Source organism: Falco peregrinus, chromosome 7, assembly GCF_023634155.1.
Source record: "Falco peregrinus isolate bFalPer1 chromosome 7, bFalPer1.pri, whole genome shotgun sequence".
NCBI classification, from domain to species: domain Eukaryota; kingdom Metazoa; phylum Chordata; class Aves; order Falconiformes; family Falconidae; genus Falco; species Falco peregrinus.
In genome coordinates this window covers 78,637,751-78,657,719 of record NC_073727.1, presented here as the reverse complement: position 1 = coordinate 78,657,719, position 19,969 = coordinate 78,637,751, and the positions used below count along the sequence as shown (strand labels likewise).

Here is a 19,969-nt window from a genome sequence, read left to right as displayed (position 1 = left end):
CAGAAATTCTGTAAATTCTGTATTCTACTTTTGCCTCCAAAAAGGAGTAAGATTTACTACTGTCAGACAACATCCAGACCACATACCTTCTGGAAGGCAGTATAGTCAAACAGAAGAGCCAGGACACACTAGAAATCTTGGGTTTATTCGCACATTAGTACTGATGTACCCTATTCTGGCTTGCGAATTACTCTCAGTCTCTTCCATCTCTCTCAGAAATACACATACATATGCCACCTATTCCTCTTGTTTTCCCTAATTAGCCCACTTAAGGCCCATGTCCACCTCTACTCTCTCCTGTACACAAGTCTCTTGACCCAAGCCCCAGCGTTCACCCCACTGGTACTATACAACCCCCAGAACTGTTAAATGGAAACTGGGACTTCAACGTGTCTGTGTAGAAAAAGGATAATGCTGTGCTCTCTGCCACTGCCAGTGGGTATTTCTCTGCTCCTCCAGAATATTTTCTCAGATACTAAATGTGCAGCACTCCTTATAAAAATTGTTACATTATTTTTAAATTAATTAGCATTTATCCAAATTACTTTTCAAAAGGTTTACAGCCTTAGCTGTTTCCAAACTAGTACATTTCTTCCAGGCATCCATAGCTATAATGGTACCCAGTCATCCATCTCTGGATATGCCTTCACAGAAATCTCCAAGGTGGCACAGAAGTAATCGTTCCTGGAAGCAGTACATCCAAATGACCTGGCACTCCGCTCACACTCATAAACCTTTCATCTCAACAGTGCCCACTAACGAAGCTGCGATGCTTCTGATACCCCAGATAGCTCATTCAGAACAGGCTTGGCTGTTTCTGCAGAACACCGCGTGTGCTTTCTTGCCCAGAGCTCCACATCCAGGCCTAGCATGCCAGAGGCTTCCTACGTTGCGGGAACGATTGGAATTTGGAGAGCTTTGTGGACTGAAATAAATTGTACTCATGTGCACATAGCCATTTTCAGAGTTTAAGATTATACCAAGTCGTAGTGGAGAGAAGTGAGGCTGAAAAAGATACCTTTCTAATGCCAGAAAAATGCACCTGTCAAATATTATATTTCTAATCCAAGGCAGAAGGAGTTTTTGAGAGTTAACACCAGCATTTAGGTACTGGCAAAGTCATTCTCTCCTCCATTAATCTTGTTCTCAGCAAGACATGAATTGTTTACACTCAAACTTCATAAAGAAAAACATTTTGAGGTACATGACTAAATCTGGTGATGATACCAAATTATACAGGATAAAACAATTGAGGATGAACTGTGACAAACTCAATACAGGCATGATGAGATGCGATGAGATGGCAAAAGAAGGATAAATGAAATTAGGCGTAGGTATATTTAAAATGATGAAGACAACAAAACCCTTATGTCCCATATGTAGCCATAATGTCTGTGAAGACAATCACAGTTTCCTAAATGCAATGCCTGGTAATGGTCAGTTCAAAAGGATCAAGAGTGAGATCTTGAGGCCACACTCAAAGCTAAAGAGAGAGTAAAGAAGGAAGTTCCATGTGAGGAGATACTAAGAAGGCACAGAGTATGAAACAGAATTTCACTGTGATACTATATACACTGAAGTTCCTGTCTCTACTATCTTCAAACAATGTAACTGACCTGAAAAACATCTACAGACAGCTAGTAAGGCTGACCAAATAGAGAACGGTGTTCATAGTATAAGACGCTATGTAAGCTGGTATTCAATTTGGAAGAAACAGTTCAGGAATGTATGATAGATGCTTACTGATTCTTAACTGATACCGAAAAGGAGAACAGAAATCTTCCAACAGAGTAAGTAGGGGACACCAAATTAAATTAAGAGGAAGCAGGTTCCAAATACAGAAAAGGAAGTGGTTCTTCAAACACGAAGATAAATGTCATAATTCCTCACCACAGGATATTGCAGATGCTCAAAGTTTACATGAATTCAAGGGAAAACTGCATTCACTAATGGGATGGAAGTCCACTGAAGGCTACTAAATTCACTGAAAACACATCTGGTGAGATCACAGTCTCAAATAATTGGAGGCAGGGAAAGTACATGGGGAGAAGCACTTACTTACTTTGTCCTTATGCTTTTCCCTGGGCACCACTTCTGGCTATCATTAGAAGCAGGATGCTGAGCCTGATGAACTTTTAATCTCACCAAATGGGTATGTGTAAGTAAATTAAACAGTGATACAGCTCGGGACCTGGAACTTGGTCATCCATATCATTAAAATGATAGACCCCAGCTGTGAAGGTCTCTTGCAGACATTTCAATAAGTCTAGTTAGCACTTCCCCATATAATTCCCAGGAACAGTTCAAAAGTTAGCATAGGCTAGGGACTATTCCCAACAGGCAGTTTTGATTAAGCCTGTTTCAAAGGGCAAGAGAGTTAAGCAGTATGAGGATGGCCAGATCAAGCCAAATACTACAGAACTACAGGATAAGCCCTGGTAATGTTTAGCTTATTAGGATAAATGCCGATGTGACTACTTTTATTACAGGTAGAGACTTCCTGTAGAGTTAACAATGTGCTTTTCCTTTTCCCCTAGAATACCTGTGTGCAGGTGCCTCTGTGTTCATATATGATCTGCTTGGTAATAAAAAAAAAAAAAATATCTGTCAAAAATGCTTGCCTATTTATTGAGATGTCTGTCTTGTAAATAATTAACCTCATATGACTTCATGAAAAAAAATCTGAAGTGCTACTCACAGTATCAGAGCACAGCAATCATACAAGCAAAGCAAAGAAAAACATTCCCCCCAGCTCCAAAGCTTAAAAGGTGCAGATAGGTAGCTAAATGGTTACAAGATGGGAAACAAAACTCTAATACTTCCCTATGTATCATTAGGGTACAAGTACGAAAAAAAACTCAGCTCACATTTACACCCAGCTGGTAAAGCACCCAGTCTTCACTGCATGAAGTAAGTTTTAAAGAACTTCAGAAAATCTTGCCCCACCACAATAAAGTATCTGTATTGATGATTAGCAAAGGTAAGGAGCCACATTTCCAGCACAGTGGCAGTGACTCACCACCATCCAAACAAACTAGGGAACTGGACCCTTAGTCTATAATGTAAAAAGTGTGTTCTTCCATTACTCCAAAAAACATTCAGACTAACAGGTCCGTATATGCAGTGGCCACAGTTACATCAATATTTGCAGCTTACTGATTTTAATCTTCTAATCCTTTTTTTAGATTGAAGCATTTCTAGCAGAATCTACAGCTGACAAATAGAAGCACTGTACTAATACACAGGAGGGTTACTGCTTCTCTTAATTATAATTTTTTAGTATATTTAATTACAGACCTTTGAGGTTCATAACTCTCTTCTATCCATGAGTAATAGCTTCTATTTTTCAAGTAGATTGGAAGCTTCCCCAGTACTTGAGGTGTCTTATGTGTGGACCGGTTTCATCACTGAGATTTATGGTACAGAATTCAAAATATTAGAAAGGCTAAATAATGACTAACTTCAACTAGCACCTTAGAAATAAAGCTGATTCCTTCTTCATTTATTTATGCTTAATTTAAGAAGAGCACACTGAAGATTGTGAAATAAAAGACTACACCTGGGGACAAACTGGAATTTTATAGCCTTGTGAGTTCAGAATGGATGGAAGACAGAGGAGTATTTTATTAGGTGTGATAGGATGAAGTAGAAAATGTTGAACCTCCAGGAAACTTTCTTGACACTAAGATCTATTAAGAATTTTCTTCTAAAGGAAACAGAGGAAGCCCTAGTTCCTGGGATAATTCAAACTGTACTTCACAAAATAGTAAATATATACAAAGAACATCCTGCATTTAGAAGAAAATGAAGCAGATGACAATTTTTTCTACATTTAGGCTGTACAAGCCCCAGAGTCCTCCTCTCTTCTCACATGTAAACACAGTCAAAAACACAATCAAAACATACAAAAAGTAAAGATAAAAGGAAGAAACTCTGGAAATAAGGAATGACTATCATTACGGTTTTACTCTCAGTTTTTCTTAGTCCAATAAATATAACTTTATTTATATCCTTTTACTGAGAAATATCCATCAGAGAATTACAGTAAAAGAACGACTTCCCAAAGAACAAGTGTTTACAAGTGCATATCACAGCTCCAACAACATATACTGCTCAATAGCTCAGCTCCAATGACATCCAGTTTTAAAATCCTCTATGCCAAATGTGAGATGGGAGGGGAATAAGCTTTATAAAAGAAAGCAACAAGTCAAGGAGAATTGCAGTTGAAGAGTTCCTTTCCAGAGCACAGCCATCCTCCAACACTATTACAAATTCTGAGTCTTCCGAGATATTGACTAGTACGGAATCTAGTCTATATAACAGCATACTTTACTTGTCTCTCTGAGTTCAAACAGAGACAGGGATCATATACTAGTATTTTGAAGCAGCTAAGCAAGGCAAGGAATTTAGGTTTCCCAGCTCTGTGAAATCACTTTTATCTATCAGTGACAATCCAGTCATGTTTGCTCAGCTATAATTAACATGTAAATGTGTTGAAAAGAAAGAAGAAAACAAATACACAGAAGGCTGCAACAATGAAAAAAAAAAGATTGCCCTTGTGAATAAAACTGCATTTAGAAGATAGATGCAGGGATAAACTTCAGCTATGGGAATTGATACAGCTGAGGTGAATGGAGCTGTGATCAGACAACTCAACAGCTTCCTGCCAGTTTTCATACTAACAAATTTTAAGATTCTCCCTTTTTTGATACTTGACAAATTTTGAGGACACCATCAGGTTTCATTTATGTTGAACAGTCTATTTTGTAACTATTTGTATTGGAAAATGAACTGTTCCATAGGATTTCAGCAAACCTAAGCTAAAATCATACCAGAGATTGCATATGCATCCATCATCCGAGCAACCACACACAATGCTACCAAACAAGCATTCCGTGACAGCTCCTGTGAGGAAGACAGCATCAGCTGACAGGTGATGAGATATTTAAGCAAGGGCATGGGTCACCGCCAGATGTGATGCTCCAAAACAAGAGTACAAATGTATATACACATTAAAATACAGATTAAAAAAATCTGCCTATAACATATTCTGGTGAACAATGTTAGTCCATACTGCCAATTAAATGTAAGCATTAAATGTTCACATCTCACCCCTGCCAATATTTGGAAAAAACCCCAAACCAAAACAAAAACTCAACCCCCTCAAACTATTATCATTTTTTATTGTTCTCTTTTTTTACATTTACTTATAATGCGATCACACATGCCAGATCGGAAAAAATATCACATTCATGTTCCCTGTCCATAAAATTATAGGATAATTGAGGCTGGACTTGACCTCAGGATTCTCTAATCCAACCTCCTGCTCAAAGCAGGGCTCAGCTATGGAGTCAGGCCAGGTTGCTCGTGGCTGCTCTTGAAAACTTAAAGAAAAAAGGCTGCAGAACCGCTGAAGGCAACCTGTTCCAGAGCTTTGCTGTCCTATCACAGAAAAGTATTAACTGGGCATTAAAAACAAACACAGATGTATGTTGAAAAAGAAACTGTCTTGCTGTTCTTTGTGCTTATCCAATCAGAAATCAGTCTAAGTGATACCTTGCATAACTTTGATACTATTAACAGAAAATGGTAAAAACATTTAAGATAATCTGATCTCCAGTATTTTCATGAGGCAAGCCTTTCTTTAGTTTATTTCCTTTTCTATAACTAGGATAAAAAGTGCAGACCACTACAAGAGGAAATTACTCCCATAATAAACAATACTACTAAAATTAAAACCCCTTTCCTAATGGCTACACACATCTTCCTTGCTGCACTTTCAGGACATTGCTTCGCATGCACAACAGACACAGCAAATACAACATTCCCTTCCTCTTTGCAGCAGTGTTATGTATTTAAAGATTGTTTACATATTTTGTTTCAGCTGACTCTACACTAAGTAATCTTCATTCATGCAATCCTTCCTCAAAGGTTATGTGTTTGTGAGTGCAATCATTCTCAGTGCTCTTCTTACAAAAGCCTTTAAGTTGAAGCCTTACCAATACCAAATAGCACAGGACTATTTAGTTAGTGGTGCAGACAATATTTGACTTTAAAATGTCTTAGTAAGAGTCTTTCACTTGCAGCTGCCTGACTTCATTTAGCTGTGTTTAGCTTCTGATCCAAATAATCCTCAGATTTTAAATTTGGGGTTTTTTCAGCTCAGATATTTTTTTCCCCTACAGGTAGTTCCCTGCACTTGTTCCTTCTGCATTGGATTCTATTTTTTTGAGTCTACATCTCTGATTTGCCAAGAACATTCCAGATTTTAAACCTTTCTTCCAGTTATTATCAGTCCCTCCTGACCTCCTATTAACATAAAGTGTAATACTCACACTTTCTATCCGATACTGTAAAATTACAATTCTGAACTGTATTAGAATGAGGATGGATCCAGATGATATAGTCTGCCTTCCTGGCAGCAAACCAAGTAAAACTACTCTCAGCATATGCTTTTTCAGTCATACTGTAGAAGGGTAGATCAATGTTTTTCTTGCAGCTATAAGACAATCGTATAAGACAATATCATTATTTAAGAAACATAAAGAAAATAGAATACAAAGGAGAATTAATGAAAGTGTATTTCCCGTGGAAGGAAAACTTGCAGCATAACACATGCATACACGGTCTGTAACTTCTCTTACTACTACTGGCTTCTGTTAAGAGCGAACCAAGTTCAACCAAGACCAAAAAAAGGAGGAAGACAGAACAAGACTTCTGGATTCCTCAAGGAAAACCAGTGTGGCAAAGAAACCTTTAAACAGCTTAAAACAATCTGCTTCAATAGTTTAAATTACAAATGCCTCCTGTATCTTTAATTTACATATGATCACTCATTTTTGCCTCCAGTGCCTACGACTCCCTCACGTCTCCAGAGCTTGTTCTGCCAAAGTAGAATATAGTACAATAAAAGACAAAGTCAACTAGTCTGATTTGGTGAACCGAGAGGTGTAAGGCTGAGTTGGTTTCAAGTATTCAGTCCTATGGAATGATACAGTCACCATAACAAAAATACAGGATTTTTCATGTGAATGTACTTCTGCACAGGGTTTGGAATGGCAACTACCTCATGTTTAGGCAGCTGTGTTCCACTCTAAGCGATATGCAAAACAGAGTGTGCATATTAAGGAACAAGACAGTGTTTGCAAGATTATGCAGAATATTTTGGTATTAGGAAAAATCAGATTTTAATTTCCACGCTTTTTAATTGTGTTTGTTACACACACATTACTACAACTATTTTATTTTGTGACACGATGTTAAAATGTAAAGCTGTTGATATGTTTTTAATACTGGATTTCAGTAGCTGGAAACAGCATTGTTGCTCTTCAATAATTATTTGAATTAAGGCTAAACTGAGTAACTGGTAAAGCCCAGGCTATGACCTACTTCCCATAATCTTGAAACAGTCTTTCCTTACAAATCATGATGCGTAGCTTTTGATGAGACTGTCCCAAATTAATTTTGAGTGATCATTGGTAAATACAGATCCTTCCACTCATATATTTCCCTTTATTTGAAGGACAGTTGAATACATTATTAATAGTTACACTGGAAATACTTTTAAATGGGATCCTGTAACTAACTCCTGAAGTTACAAGACAAAAAAAAAAAAAAAAAAAAAAAAAAAGTCTCAATGTGCTGACTCAACTTCTACATAAGAAAAATGCTACTACCAATGGTTGGGTCATTTTATTTCTGCCTTAAAATAAGGGAAATCAAGCAAAAAGAGTGGCAGCAACAGCTGGAATCATGTGCCTGTGTCCAAACACAATCTATTCATAAAACTCTAGGAAAGCACAGCACAGCTGCAGAGCAATTATGAAGAAAAAAAAAAAAAAAAAGAAAAAAGAAGAAAAAATTCACAAGCCCTTCAGAACTGATGAATAATGATGCCACCAAGGAAATAAGATCTGTCGTGAAGTTAGAAACACTCAAGCTTAACAAGTGCTTTTTTAAAGAGGCTCAATCTTCACATTATAAATCTTAGTTGCTATGGATGCTGGTTTTCTACTTCTTATACTTCCTCCTTCCTGAGTACTGGAATACTTCCTCCTAAAAAACTCTCTGCAATTTAAATGTGCTTAAATTTTTATTAATCCATAGCATGCTTTCTTTAAATTATGAACAGGGGAAAGCTGGCTGACACTTCGAAAGAAGTATGGTGGGTAGGTGCATATATCCATGTCCAAAGCAGCCTAACTCACAAATACACTGCACTTTTTTTAAGATTCAGAAGCTGCCACCTACTCTCCATTTTATTCAGTCTGAATATTGCCAGAATAGCAGTATCTGTCATTCTTCATATTTACGTTATACAAGTTCAGCAGAAATGTTTGTGCACCTTTTTCACACAGTGAGCTGAAGCACAGAGTAACTATCCATGATACAAGGAAAGACTCTTAATCTAGGTTGCCTAATCCAAATCAGCTAAAACTAGTGAAAAAGCAGTAACCAGCCAGTAACATGGTTAGGAGCTGAAGTTTCAAACATAAACTATCGCCATTGTTATTTTAATTCCTATTAGGCAAGCTAAGAACAGGCTCTTCCTTCCACTTGTCCTTCAAAACAGACTTGCATTGGATGACATGTGAATACCGACTGGTCTGAAGCCACACAAGGTTAGGTTGCATCACCTAGAGCGAATGCCCAGGCTGGTGTTCTGTGAGCCAAGACAGCCTTACACAGGGCCAGTTAAATTCCCATTTTAAAGCACAAATTTGGAACTGTATCTGGAGACTGCAAAGCATCTGCAATTAGGACAAACTCCTTCAAGTTCCATTTCTGATGCTCACTGGTTAAGAACAAGGAAAGGCTTCTCCTAGAATTTATACTCCAAAACTTTTTAAGGCTGTCGAGAGACTAAGAGTGTTTTTAGGGCAACATGCCAGTCCATCAGGCAAAGGGACTGAACTTCTAGTCTGAGGAAGAGGTAAATGCACCTGCATTCAAGCTTTGGCATTTGCAGTGAAGTCAATTTACTCTGAGTCAGGTGTGTGCAGGAGACAAAACTCACGTTAACTACTGCATAGGTACACAGAAGTATATAAATGAAAACTAAGCTTTTTAGATTAGCGGTCAGTTATGCTGTAGCAACTGTTAAATTTTGTTATTGCAGTAAATTTATGTTCTTAGGAAAAAAGTGTGTAAAACATTTAGTATCAATATTTATAACCAACAGTGTAAGTTTCTATAAAAGTGCACTTTTAATGCATAAAAGCAATAATTAAGGACTAGAAATACCCACACACCATTTCATCATACATTTCATGCTAAATAAATAAACATTTACTAGTTACCATAAAAATAAGAGCAGTAAACACTACTGGACTCCAATGGTTATGGTTCTGTTAGATTTCATTATTATATCTTTAAGAAAAAAAGGTTCTAAAAGAAGCACTGATGACACTGATTAACACACATAAAAACCTAGTTCTTAAGCTTTTCAAGACTCATTTACATAGCAAAAACTTATGAATTGTATTCATGAAAGACTTAAGGAAGACCTTCAGAACAAAGCTCTACTTGGTTCACCATGAATCACATAGTTAAACCAAAAAAATTAATAACACAAACAGAGTAATTTACCTTTTCACCTTCTTCACCTCTGCTACCCACAAAGCCACGTTCACCCTGGAACACAATAAAATAAAATAAAAATCTCAAAAATAACATTCCTCAAATTATAGCATTCTTTAAAATAGTTTTATTGCACTGAATTTTTATTATGGGATTATAACAGAAGAAATAATTTTGATACTGATTCTTTCATTCGAAAAGGTGTGAACCTCTACAAAAAAATGACACTGCTTTCTATATTTTTGTCAATTAACAGTACTCAATCATTTGTCCATTCAGCCTAAGGGATTCTCTCCACTTTAAATATTCTGAATTACTCATTTGTGTTAAACTTGCTCATTACAGTCCAGCTATTCTTCTGCAGAACAGGTTTTAATTCTTATTAATGCCTTCATTTTAAATTCTAAATATGACCAGTTGGCTGTGAAGGCCTCCAAAATCCAAGACAATTGAGAAAAATATGCAGATACAATTTATGTAAAGAAAACTCATTCCTTTCACTTTGAAAGCCACATCCAATTACCCAAGTATTTAAAAAACAAACAAACAAAAAAAACCAACAGAAGAGGTGAATTTTCAAACATTCAAGATCAGCTTGTTTCAGCAGTCTGAATTCTTTATTTGATGATATTTCAATAAAAAACCTGTTATAATGCTTTTCAAAATAACCTTCCCTCAGAAACAAAAATCTTACTGTACAATCTTACTATATTAATGTCTTTGTCAAAAAGTTTGCACCCTGTCTATATTATAACAAGAATTACACTTGGTTTAGAACTTTATTAATGTATACTTGTATGTTTTGTGAGACATTCAGCAGACATACAGCCAAAATTGTATACTTGTAACAAAAACTCTCATAAAAGCCCCCAAACAGTCTTTTTCTCCCCCAAATTATCTAGCAGGAGATAGTTTGCATCTTTGCCAGTCTGTAGGATTCAGTCTCACTGCCTCAGTACAACATACATGATTTTTACAGGTCAAAGATGAAAAGACTGGAAAATTTCCAAAATAAAGCATATGGCATTTTCCAAATTACTTAAAAAAAATTAGAATGAGCAATGTCTAAATAGTCTTTCACCCTTCAGAAAGTGTAACTTCCTTATATAGAAGTCTACGTTTTATATGAGGTTAACTAGAACAGCAGGCTACAACTTGAATTTCTAGCAGTGTTTTGTCAAGTCCTTCAACTGATACAGCATCATGTACTACATATCTGGTAATTAAATTCAAAGCTTTGGAGATTTGCAGATGTATAGATTACCAGATAGTTCTGGACTTTTCATTAACCATCTGCACTGGCTGCTTTTTGTTTGTTTATTTTGGCTATCAGCAGCTTAGGCGTCAGTTTTACAGGCAGGCCCAAGACAAGCACGCAAAATGTGGTCTAGTGAAATAACCTCTCACATGTCCTCACCTACACATAATTTCTGAATGTATGCAACTTCTGTTCTGCTTATCTCTTTTCCCTTTCTCACAAAAGGTTAGACCAGTTGTTCTTTTGAGGTCTCCTCCAGTCTGGGTTGTTCTATGACTCTACGGCTCCCATTCTTCTCCAACTGTTGGACATAAAACACAGCTAACGCTTACTCACTTCTGCCTAATTCCTAGAAGCTCCCTCAGTACCCCTGGATGCACACTGGTACCTTCAAATTGCCAGATAGCTTAAGTGCTCCTTAACACTCTCTTCCCCTTCAGTGGGCAACCTTTCACTATCACACACTCTGCTAGGAGGCTTAAGTAACCTGGGAGGTCTGAGGGCAAACTTGATTAGTGAAAACCACGGCAAAACAAGCATTGTATACTCTCGGCCTTTTCCGTGTCCCCCACCCCATTAAGCACTAGGTCAACATTTTCTTCACCCTTGTTTTTCCTATGGATGCACTTAACAGAAGCCCTTCATGCTGCCCTTCAAGTCCCTCATTAGTTTCAATTCCAGATGAGTTTCTGGTTTCCTAATTCCATTGCCACATGCTCTGGCAATGTTTCTGTATTCCTACTGGGTACCTTACCCCTTCTTCCACTGTTTGCTTTCTTTTTGTGCTTGAGCTCAGTCAGGAGCTCCTTGTTCATCCATGCTGGCCTTCTGCCACACTTGATCAACTCCCTGCACATCAGCATGGACTGTTCTTGGGATTTTAGGAAGCTGTCCTTGAAGATCAACCAGGCTGCACTCCTTAGGCCTGCAGGACAGTCTCAGTCGCTCCTTGGCCTCCTCTTTGCTGGACTCAGGAAAAGCCTAGCTCCTTGAAACTCTCCTCAAAGGTCTTGTTTTCTAGGCCCCTGAACATACCCTAGCTCCCTGCTGGATCCTCTCTGGTTTCTCCACATCTCTTGAAGAAGTGAGGGTGGAAGACCCCTCGAAACATGACACAGCATACCAGATGCACCACCACCAAAGGGGGGGAAATATCTTTTCCTTATCTGCCAGCTGCAGTTTTACTAACATAGTCCAGTATGTGGTTCACTTTATTCCCAACAGGAGAGCACTGTTAGCTCATAAGTCAGCCTCACATCTATGTCCAGGTCCTTTTCAACTCAACCAGTCAGTCCTCTGCTTGTACCAGTCCACGGGGGGGATTAACTAATTCCTTCTCTTTCAGAAATACAGTCCAAGTGTCCAGATGTTTTGCACATATTTGATTAAAAAAAAAGTATTTCAAATTAGAGAAAATAAGAAATACAGTCAACAGAAAGCATAGAGAAAGAAGTTTAGGTAATTTCCACTTGACAGCATTAAAAATATAATGGTATGAGGCACTGGTAAGTTACTTCAAAGAATTTGAATGTAGCAGAAATAAAAATGTGAAAGTTGCAAAACAACACATTTATGACTGGCTTATATTCTCATTTCTGTGGCAGAATTCTCATATCAAGTTAAGCAAAATGTTTCATACAAGCTTTTTCTTGGACAATTACTGATTACTTGTCTTGTTACTCATTGCAGGACTGCTGATCTGATTTTCAGTGTTTTAAATATGCTTGCAATACAACCCAATGAGATGCTGGCTTTGAACGTATAAATTGATAGACCGTGGTAAGCATGTTGCTGAACTCAATGCTGGCTACCTCATCTACAGAAAATAAGTTCCTTCCTTCCCTCTGTGCTATATTACAGGAAGTATCTGCCCTAAAGATACACAAATCAGCCTTTGCATCAAGGTCATACTGCAGAACACTTTCTTGAAATTTTAATATGAACAAAATAATGTGGGTTTTTTGTGTAGTCCCTTAATTTGTGGAAGCAGCAGAACTATTTCCCCAACAATTTTCTAAGAGGAATTAGCTTGACAGATGCATGTGACATTAATATTTCATTCCAAATACTCATGGTTAAACACAGCTGCAATCAACAGAACACAAAATTTGACCATGAAAAGAGTCAGGCAACTTCAACAAATATTACCAGCAAGGTTTATAACACAAATGTCTCTTTTTGCAAGTTGTGGCATTACTACAATATTCCACCTCTGGAGAGGAGCAAAAGCTGAAATTGAAGATTTGAAGAAGCAGTGCTGTCTCTCATCTCATTTTGCTGAGATCATGAGACTCAAATTTCAGATTTTTTAATCTGCTGTCTTGTGGCTGGAAAGACCTGCACAGTTCTGAGACTTGGGCAACTGTTCTTAATGCAAAATAATACTGATAGGCAGGTCTGTGCCACCACGTCACAGAGCCTTTCTCTTTTGAAAGAGAATCTGATAGTAAAGTTCCTCAGTCACATTATACAACTCAGAAACTGGATATGCAATTCAAATACAATTTTAGATACTGGACAGCTGGCAAAAAGGATGTTAAAAGTGAAAATATATAAAATAAGAAATGTTTTGTTTGGTTGTCATTGTTTTGTTTTGTTTTTTTTTACCTTGGAACCAGTAAGACCAGGTATGCCAGGAGCACCTACTAAGCCAGCTTCCCCCTGAAACAAAATGTACATATCCATCATTTTACGCACCTAACTCATGACTGAGCTAAATTAAGAGAAAAAGACATCTGGACATGTATTGCTTTTGATTTCTTTTTTACAGAACAGCTGAATTGATTTCTAGGATCATTTATGTCTGTTGACTTCTATGTGTTAAAATACATTTCACATTCAAAATATTAGGCAATTAATTACAGGTTATCTAATTAGGTAGCAGATATAGTTGTAGATTGCTTCAGACAACTAGACAACAAAAAAGATTAGAATTTGGACCACATGAAATTCTTTCTTGCTTTATTTCAGGCCCTGATTCAGAAAAAGAATACTACAGAAGATACTTGCTTACTACTCAAGCACCTAAAATCCCAGCATGGGTGCCACAGTTTCCGCTTTCTTTCTAACACCCATTAGGTGCTTGAGCCCACAGGGATCTACACTTAAACCATTAGGTCCCACAGGGAGTTGAACATATGAAGCTGACTGCTGGTTTCTAGGCTCTGCTCAAACGGGAGTTTCAGATCTTTCCCCATTTTAGAGGGGTGCCCAACCAACCCAGCAGGAAGAAATGCAAATCTTGATCCTGTGCAACCAGGTAGACAAAAGTCTGTTTCTCCTACCTTCTAAGTGAATGTTCAGTATATGTTATTAAATTACTGCCTCATCTACCCCACATTTCAAAAGAGCAAACTAAGTCATCTGTACAGTTAACTGTTAGTCACCTCCTGTCTCCAAAATTACTTTCTTCTTGCACTGTCCATGAAAATTGAAAATCTGATTTGGGTTTGTAAATTTCATTCAGGAAGCTGGATGCTTAAAAGTTATGTTTAGGTAATTGAGCATAAGCGCACCTTGTCAATAAAAAGTGTTTTTAAAAGGCAAACTATCCAAGCTGAGTAACATGGTGAACTTAATCTTCAATATCTGAATAAGGACTAGTTGAGCAAAAGAAAAAAAGAAAAAACAACCCACACAATGGCTCTGAGTTGAAAGCTACAGACAATTTAACTTTGCATTTAATGTGGGGGTTTCCAAGGAAAAGATGTAGTTAAAAAAACTAGTTGTATCTCATTTAGAATCAAAATATAAAATATTGCAGCGGTTTCCTTTTCCATTCCTTCTTAATCAGCATGTTAAACAATTACAGATCTAGTGAGAACCAGGCTCTGCCACTCAATGCTAAGAACCACCCTCCATTTACATATTCATTAAATATGCCCCTGTGAAGTACATTAACTTTGGTCTCAATAAATCTAAAGTTACAGAGTTAAGTTCTGTTAGAAGAATTCATCCATGCTCATAAGACCTCAAGTGAGAGCTTAGAAGACTTATTAAAGGAATCTAAAATCAGATGCTTTCTCCATTCCATTCATGGGTCTTAATTACTTGACAGAAGCTTACCCTAGTAACGCGCACACCATCCAATTCAGTTTTCTAGCCAAGCCAGAATGCAGCAACAAAATAAAGTTTTGAAAGTTCACTTGTTTGATTCCAAGCCAAGCAGAAGACAAATGCCTCACAGACGCAAAAAGAAAAAAAAATAGAGACAAAGCAAAAACTCCAATGTCTCTGAACAGAAAGAACCAATAAAAGAACAATTACTCATCAAAATGATACAAGTAATTAAGCAAATAAATACAAAGCACTCGTGATATACAAGAATTAAAATACAGCTTAAAATAGCTTGTTAAAATGGCATTTTTCTAACTCTACTCATGGCACGGTTTCCAACATCTTCCTTCCAACTCCCCTCTGTAAAAATAGATGCTAGCATGTTGGAGAAAAATTCTAATTAATCATTACAAGTCATCCTTAGTCCTTCATTTTCTCCAGATTTACAGCATGAATTCAGAAAAATCCTTCATAGTCTAATAGTTACCAGATAATATTTCATCTTCCCTGCTATATTGGATCACTGTAAACTAGAAAAAACCCAAACACATTCACTGTTTTTTCTGTGGAGACAAGCCACAGATGTTTTGCCTTGCACTGTTTAATCAGTGTTCTACAAATTATTATCCCTTCAACACAACAATGCAAAAGTAACATCCTGCATCAATACTGAGTCTTATTAAATCCGAAATGATTAATGTTGTGGTTGCTTTAACTAGTTCAGAAACGTGCAGTGTATTTATAATCATGGTTCTTAATGTATTTATCATTTATTGATTTTGCGGTTTGCAACTATACTGCAAAACCCTATACAATTAGAGATTCAGTTTATACCTAAAGGTTTAAGACAGAGAGTAAGATGCTTTGTATCTGTGTACTTAGCAACTTTATTAGAATGCATTTACATTGATTTTTATACCTTGACTTCCACATTTAGCTATTTCCCCCCTAAAGAAGACACTTTCACATAAAAAAAGATTAAAAAAAAATAAAAGGAGAGGCTATCTTAACATACAAGTATGTAAACTTGCAAATGCATTCGTTGCTTGTACAACCAAAAAATATGGTGCCAAAAATTAATTAGGCATCACATTATCTAATCACACACACAAAATAAATGAAAAATAAAAAAGCATTGAGAGGAACTTGTATCAATCATTTGGAATGTGTTTTGCTATTTGGAACATTTTAAGCATTAACATGATTTATAACAGCAAATATGCTGGAACTTCATGAGATTCTCTTCAAGGCTGGGAAAGAGAAACAATTACTGTAAAATACTTTAAGCATTTTGCAGATATGATTCTGCAAAATTAAAAAAAAACAAAAACAAAAAACAAAACACCAAGAAGCGGTCAGATGCTACTCCATCCTCAATATGAAAACCAAACATTTTTCCTTTTATTTTTTAAATTTACTAGGGCACTGTCAGGAGCTTGATTTACAGAATAGGCTTGGTACTCCAGGGTTACTAGCAAGGAAACTCATCTTAATAGAAGTAAAATCAGCGCAGTCAAACACTACTTACTGTTTTGATAATTTATGATATGTGCCTTCCATTACCCTGAGTATGCCAGACCCTTGGAATAATCTAATAGCCGGGTGTTTTAAAATGAGGACAACTATTTTTAGCGTTGCAGAAATGGAGTGGAATGTTCAACAACATACTGTCAGAGGGCTCGAGCAGCATCCTCCCCCGTGGAGCACGTACCAAGCCAGTCCAGAGCCACCAGCGGGGGCAGAGATTTGCCTTTAACAAATAAAAATCCCACACCAATTATACTCCATTATATGACATCTTCCTTAGCTTGCTGAAATATTTCCTTGTTTCAGTAAATAGGCTCCTGTTAATGGTTAGGATCACCTGATAAAGTATTAATTACATAAAAATATATTCAGCTGATACTTAACTAAGAGTTGCCCCATGAATTTCCTGGATTAGTCATGTCAGGAAGTTTCTGCTAAACATTATGACATTTTGGTTTCACTGCATCTGCTGATCCTTGTTCCCACTTCATTACTGCTGAACTACTAGTACTCAGCCCTTGCTCAGTGCTATCTGTGATACAAACGCAACCCATGCCAGCAAGCACAAGATCTTCCCTTAAAATAACCTGATGAAGAAGGGCTTGTGACAGGTAAATAGTTTCTTTCCTTTGCTCTGTCCTGCTCCCACAGCAGCCCCAGCAGAGCAGATATGCCTAGGTTTGGCCAAAGGGGTGAGGGCTGCTCAGAGGACTCTTGTCCTGGTGATCAGGGCTCCTGTGGCTTTTTTATGTAGCTGCTCGAGAGAAAGGCAAATGAGAATAGCTCTGCTTTTCCTTTGCAACTCATAACATAATCTGAGTTAAAGAGGCATCAATTTTTCCTCATTCCCAAGCCTTCCTCAGATTCATCTTTGGGACAAGAATGATTTGCTTATCCATTCAGGCAACTAGATGTAATACACTCCAAATTAAACAACACTTGAAAATTTACATTTTAGTGCACTGCATACAAACTAATGAATCAGCAGCCAGAGGCAGCTCAGAGTTCAGAGAACACGGCTCCCTACTCCAGACTGCACTCTTCAGTTGGCATTGTTTTCTTTTTTGCTGTTAGCACGTTCAAAAAACACATAACTCGCACAATTTCTATATTCAAATATAAACACACATACTGCACAAATAAAGAGCATAAGTCAAAGTCCATTTCTATATTTTGATCCCACAAATTATTTTCACACATCAGAAGTCAGAGAGGTTGTTCTGAAAAGCCTGAGGTGAAAGGTCACCCCCATTTATTTTCATGCATAACTACAGGCTGATATATTGCAGTTTTGTTTTGTTTTTCTTTCAAAAACTTATAATGAAATGACTGAAGCCTTTATGATAGATGTCAAGGAGCAGCTTTTATACCATCAATAAAAGTATCAGCAGAAGCAGAGCCTCTGCTGCCAGGAGGTGTTATTTCTGCCTTTGGCAAATACAAGCAATAATCAGTGCTATTGCATGTCCCTGAAGAAGTGACAACTGCTGCTTTTTGACCTTCTTCATCCAGAATCACAGAATCATGGAATTGTTTAGGTTGAAAAGACCTTTGAGATCATCAAGTCCAACTGTTAACCTAGCACTGCCAAGTCCCTCACTAAACCATGTCACCAAGTACCGTGTCTACATGTTTTTTAAATACCTCCAGGGATGGTGACCCAACTACTTCCTTGGGCAGCTTCTTCCAGTGCTTGACAACTCTTTCAGTGAAGAAATTTTTCCTAATATCCAATCTAAACCTCCCTTGGTGCAACTTGTGGCTGTTTCCTCCCAGGTAACAAGTGATAGGATAAGAGTAGAGATCGACACCCACCCTGCCACAGTCTCCTTTTAGGTAGCTTGAAGCGAGCAATAAGGTCCCCCCTGAGCCTCCTTTTCTCCAGACTAAAAAAAAACATTTCCTCAGCCGCTCCTCATGGGACTTACTCTCTAGACCCTTCCCCAGCTCCGTTGCCCATCTCTGGACATGCTCCAGCACCTCAATGTCCCTCTTGCAGTGAGTGGCCCAAACCTGAGCCCAGGATTCGAGGTGCAGCCTCACCAGTGCCGAGTACAGGAGGACAACCACTTCCCTGGTCCTGCTGGCCATGCTGTTTCTGATACAAGCCAGGATGCTGTCGGCCCTCCTGGGCACACTGCTGGCTCACGTTCAGCCATCCATCAACCAGCACCCCCAGGGCCTTTTCTGCCAGGCAGCTTTCCAGCCACTCTGCCCCAAGCCAAAGGCATGGTTCCAGTCACTGCTCTTAAATGCCACTGATTTCAAACAGAACAGAACTGGACTGCAAGGAACTAAACAGCAAAAAGGAGAAAAACAAAGGCAGACTGCATTATAAGCACATAAGCAGAACCTTGGGTAGTTTAGGTTTAGGTCTTCAGTTGTGAGAAGAAACTCATTAGCCTCTGTGGAGCCCTCAGGGGCTGTAATGATGGGGCTTTACAAGCAAGGGCAAAGTTCTAGACAATGTGGTTGGTAGGTTCTCCTCATTTTGTCTCACTGTGTCCTACAGCCTTCCTCTACTTTTCAGACTGAGTTAAATGACTCAGCTAACAGCTTTTTTTAGTAGCCCACCACCCAGTTGCATTCCTTAGGTAAGAAGCACACTATACTTTACCACATAGAAGAGGATAACATCAATTATATTTTTTTTAGAGTGTTATTTAAAAACGAACCGCAGACATTAATTGAATGTGGACTTAAAAACAATCCAGTTCAGTTGACCTACAGCACCATACACGGAACATAAAGAAAATGCAAACAAAAACCGTAAGAACACTTCCGGTAGAGTACTGAGGATAGGCTTCTGGCTGCAAAAAGTTCTCAAAGATTCATAACATCTTACGGATGAACAGCTGAGAAAATTGTCTAGCTAGTTGGATATTTCTATCATCTGAAGCAACACAGTAGAATAATTTTTTGAGGTGATCCTGTACTTCTGGACAACTGATAGATTTTTGTGACAATGTTTTTCCCGTTACAGTAGACCTGATAAAAGAAAAATTGCCTGACTTACACACCACCTATTGATTTATTGTTAACCCAGCCATAACACTGTGTTAAAGAAAAGTCTAAACCCTATTAAAGCTTCAACAGAACTGGAAATCCACCTAATTGGCCTGAAACAATATCTGAAATGCAATAATGTTAAAGGTAAGTTAAAAAGCATTATCCAATATTAATGAATTGCTGAGGTCTTTTCAAAATAACAAAACATATTACAACTATTATATTCACCATAATAATTAGGTCCGCAATTTTATATTAGGAAGGTAAACAGCACGGATCAACCTCTTAGATGTCAGAGGCTATTCTTTACTGCAGGAACTATCATGATCATCACCCATTTCCATAAACTGAAGATTCAGGAGGCAGATTCTCAGCTGGTAGAAATGTCAGTTTACACTATTAAAGATCTGTTACACAGATTAAACACTATTACAACTAATGTCTAACCACAGAGATATGAAATGCAAAAAAAAGTGGTAGCAAAACTATGGATTTAAGGTTAATCAAAAATAAACAGACCACATATAGACTGGAATTTCT

The 19,969-nt window shown here is 37.7% G+C and overlaps 1 protein-coding gene across 4 annotated transcripts in view; it reads right to left on the bottom strand.

The window, feature by feature from the left end:
• COL19A1 (collagen type XIX alpha 1 chain) overlaps positions 1 to 19,969 on the bottom strand; it is a 203,936-nt gene that overhangs the window by 123,926 nt on the left and 60,041 nt on the right. For 3 of the 4 annotated variants that reach the window (XM_055810411.1, XM_055810412.1, XM_055810413.1), the window contains 2 exons: positions 13,445 to 13,498; positions 9,589 to 9,633 (listed from right to left, as the gene is read on the bottom strand). In XM_055810411.1, coding sequence (XP_055666386.1) covers positions 9,589 to 9,633; positions 13,445 to 13,498 — 99 coding nt within the window. The remainder of the gene's footprint in view (positions 1 to 9,588; positions 9,634 to 13,444; positions 13,499 to 19,969) is intronic. The other variant, XM_013299754.3, reaches the window with a different exon arrangement.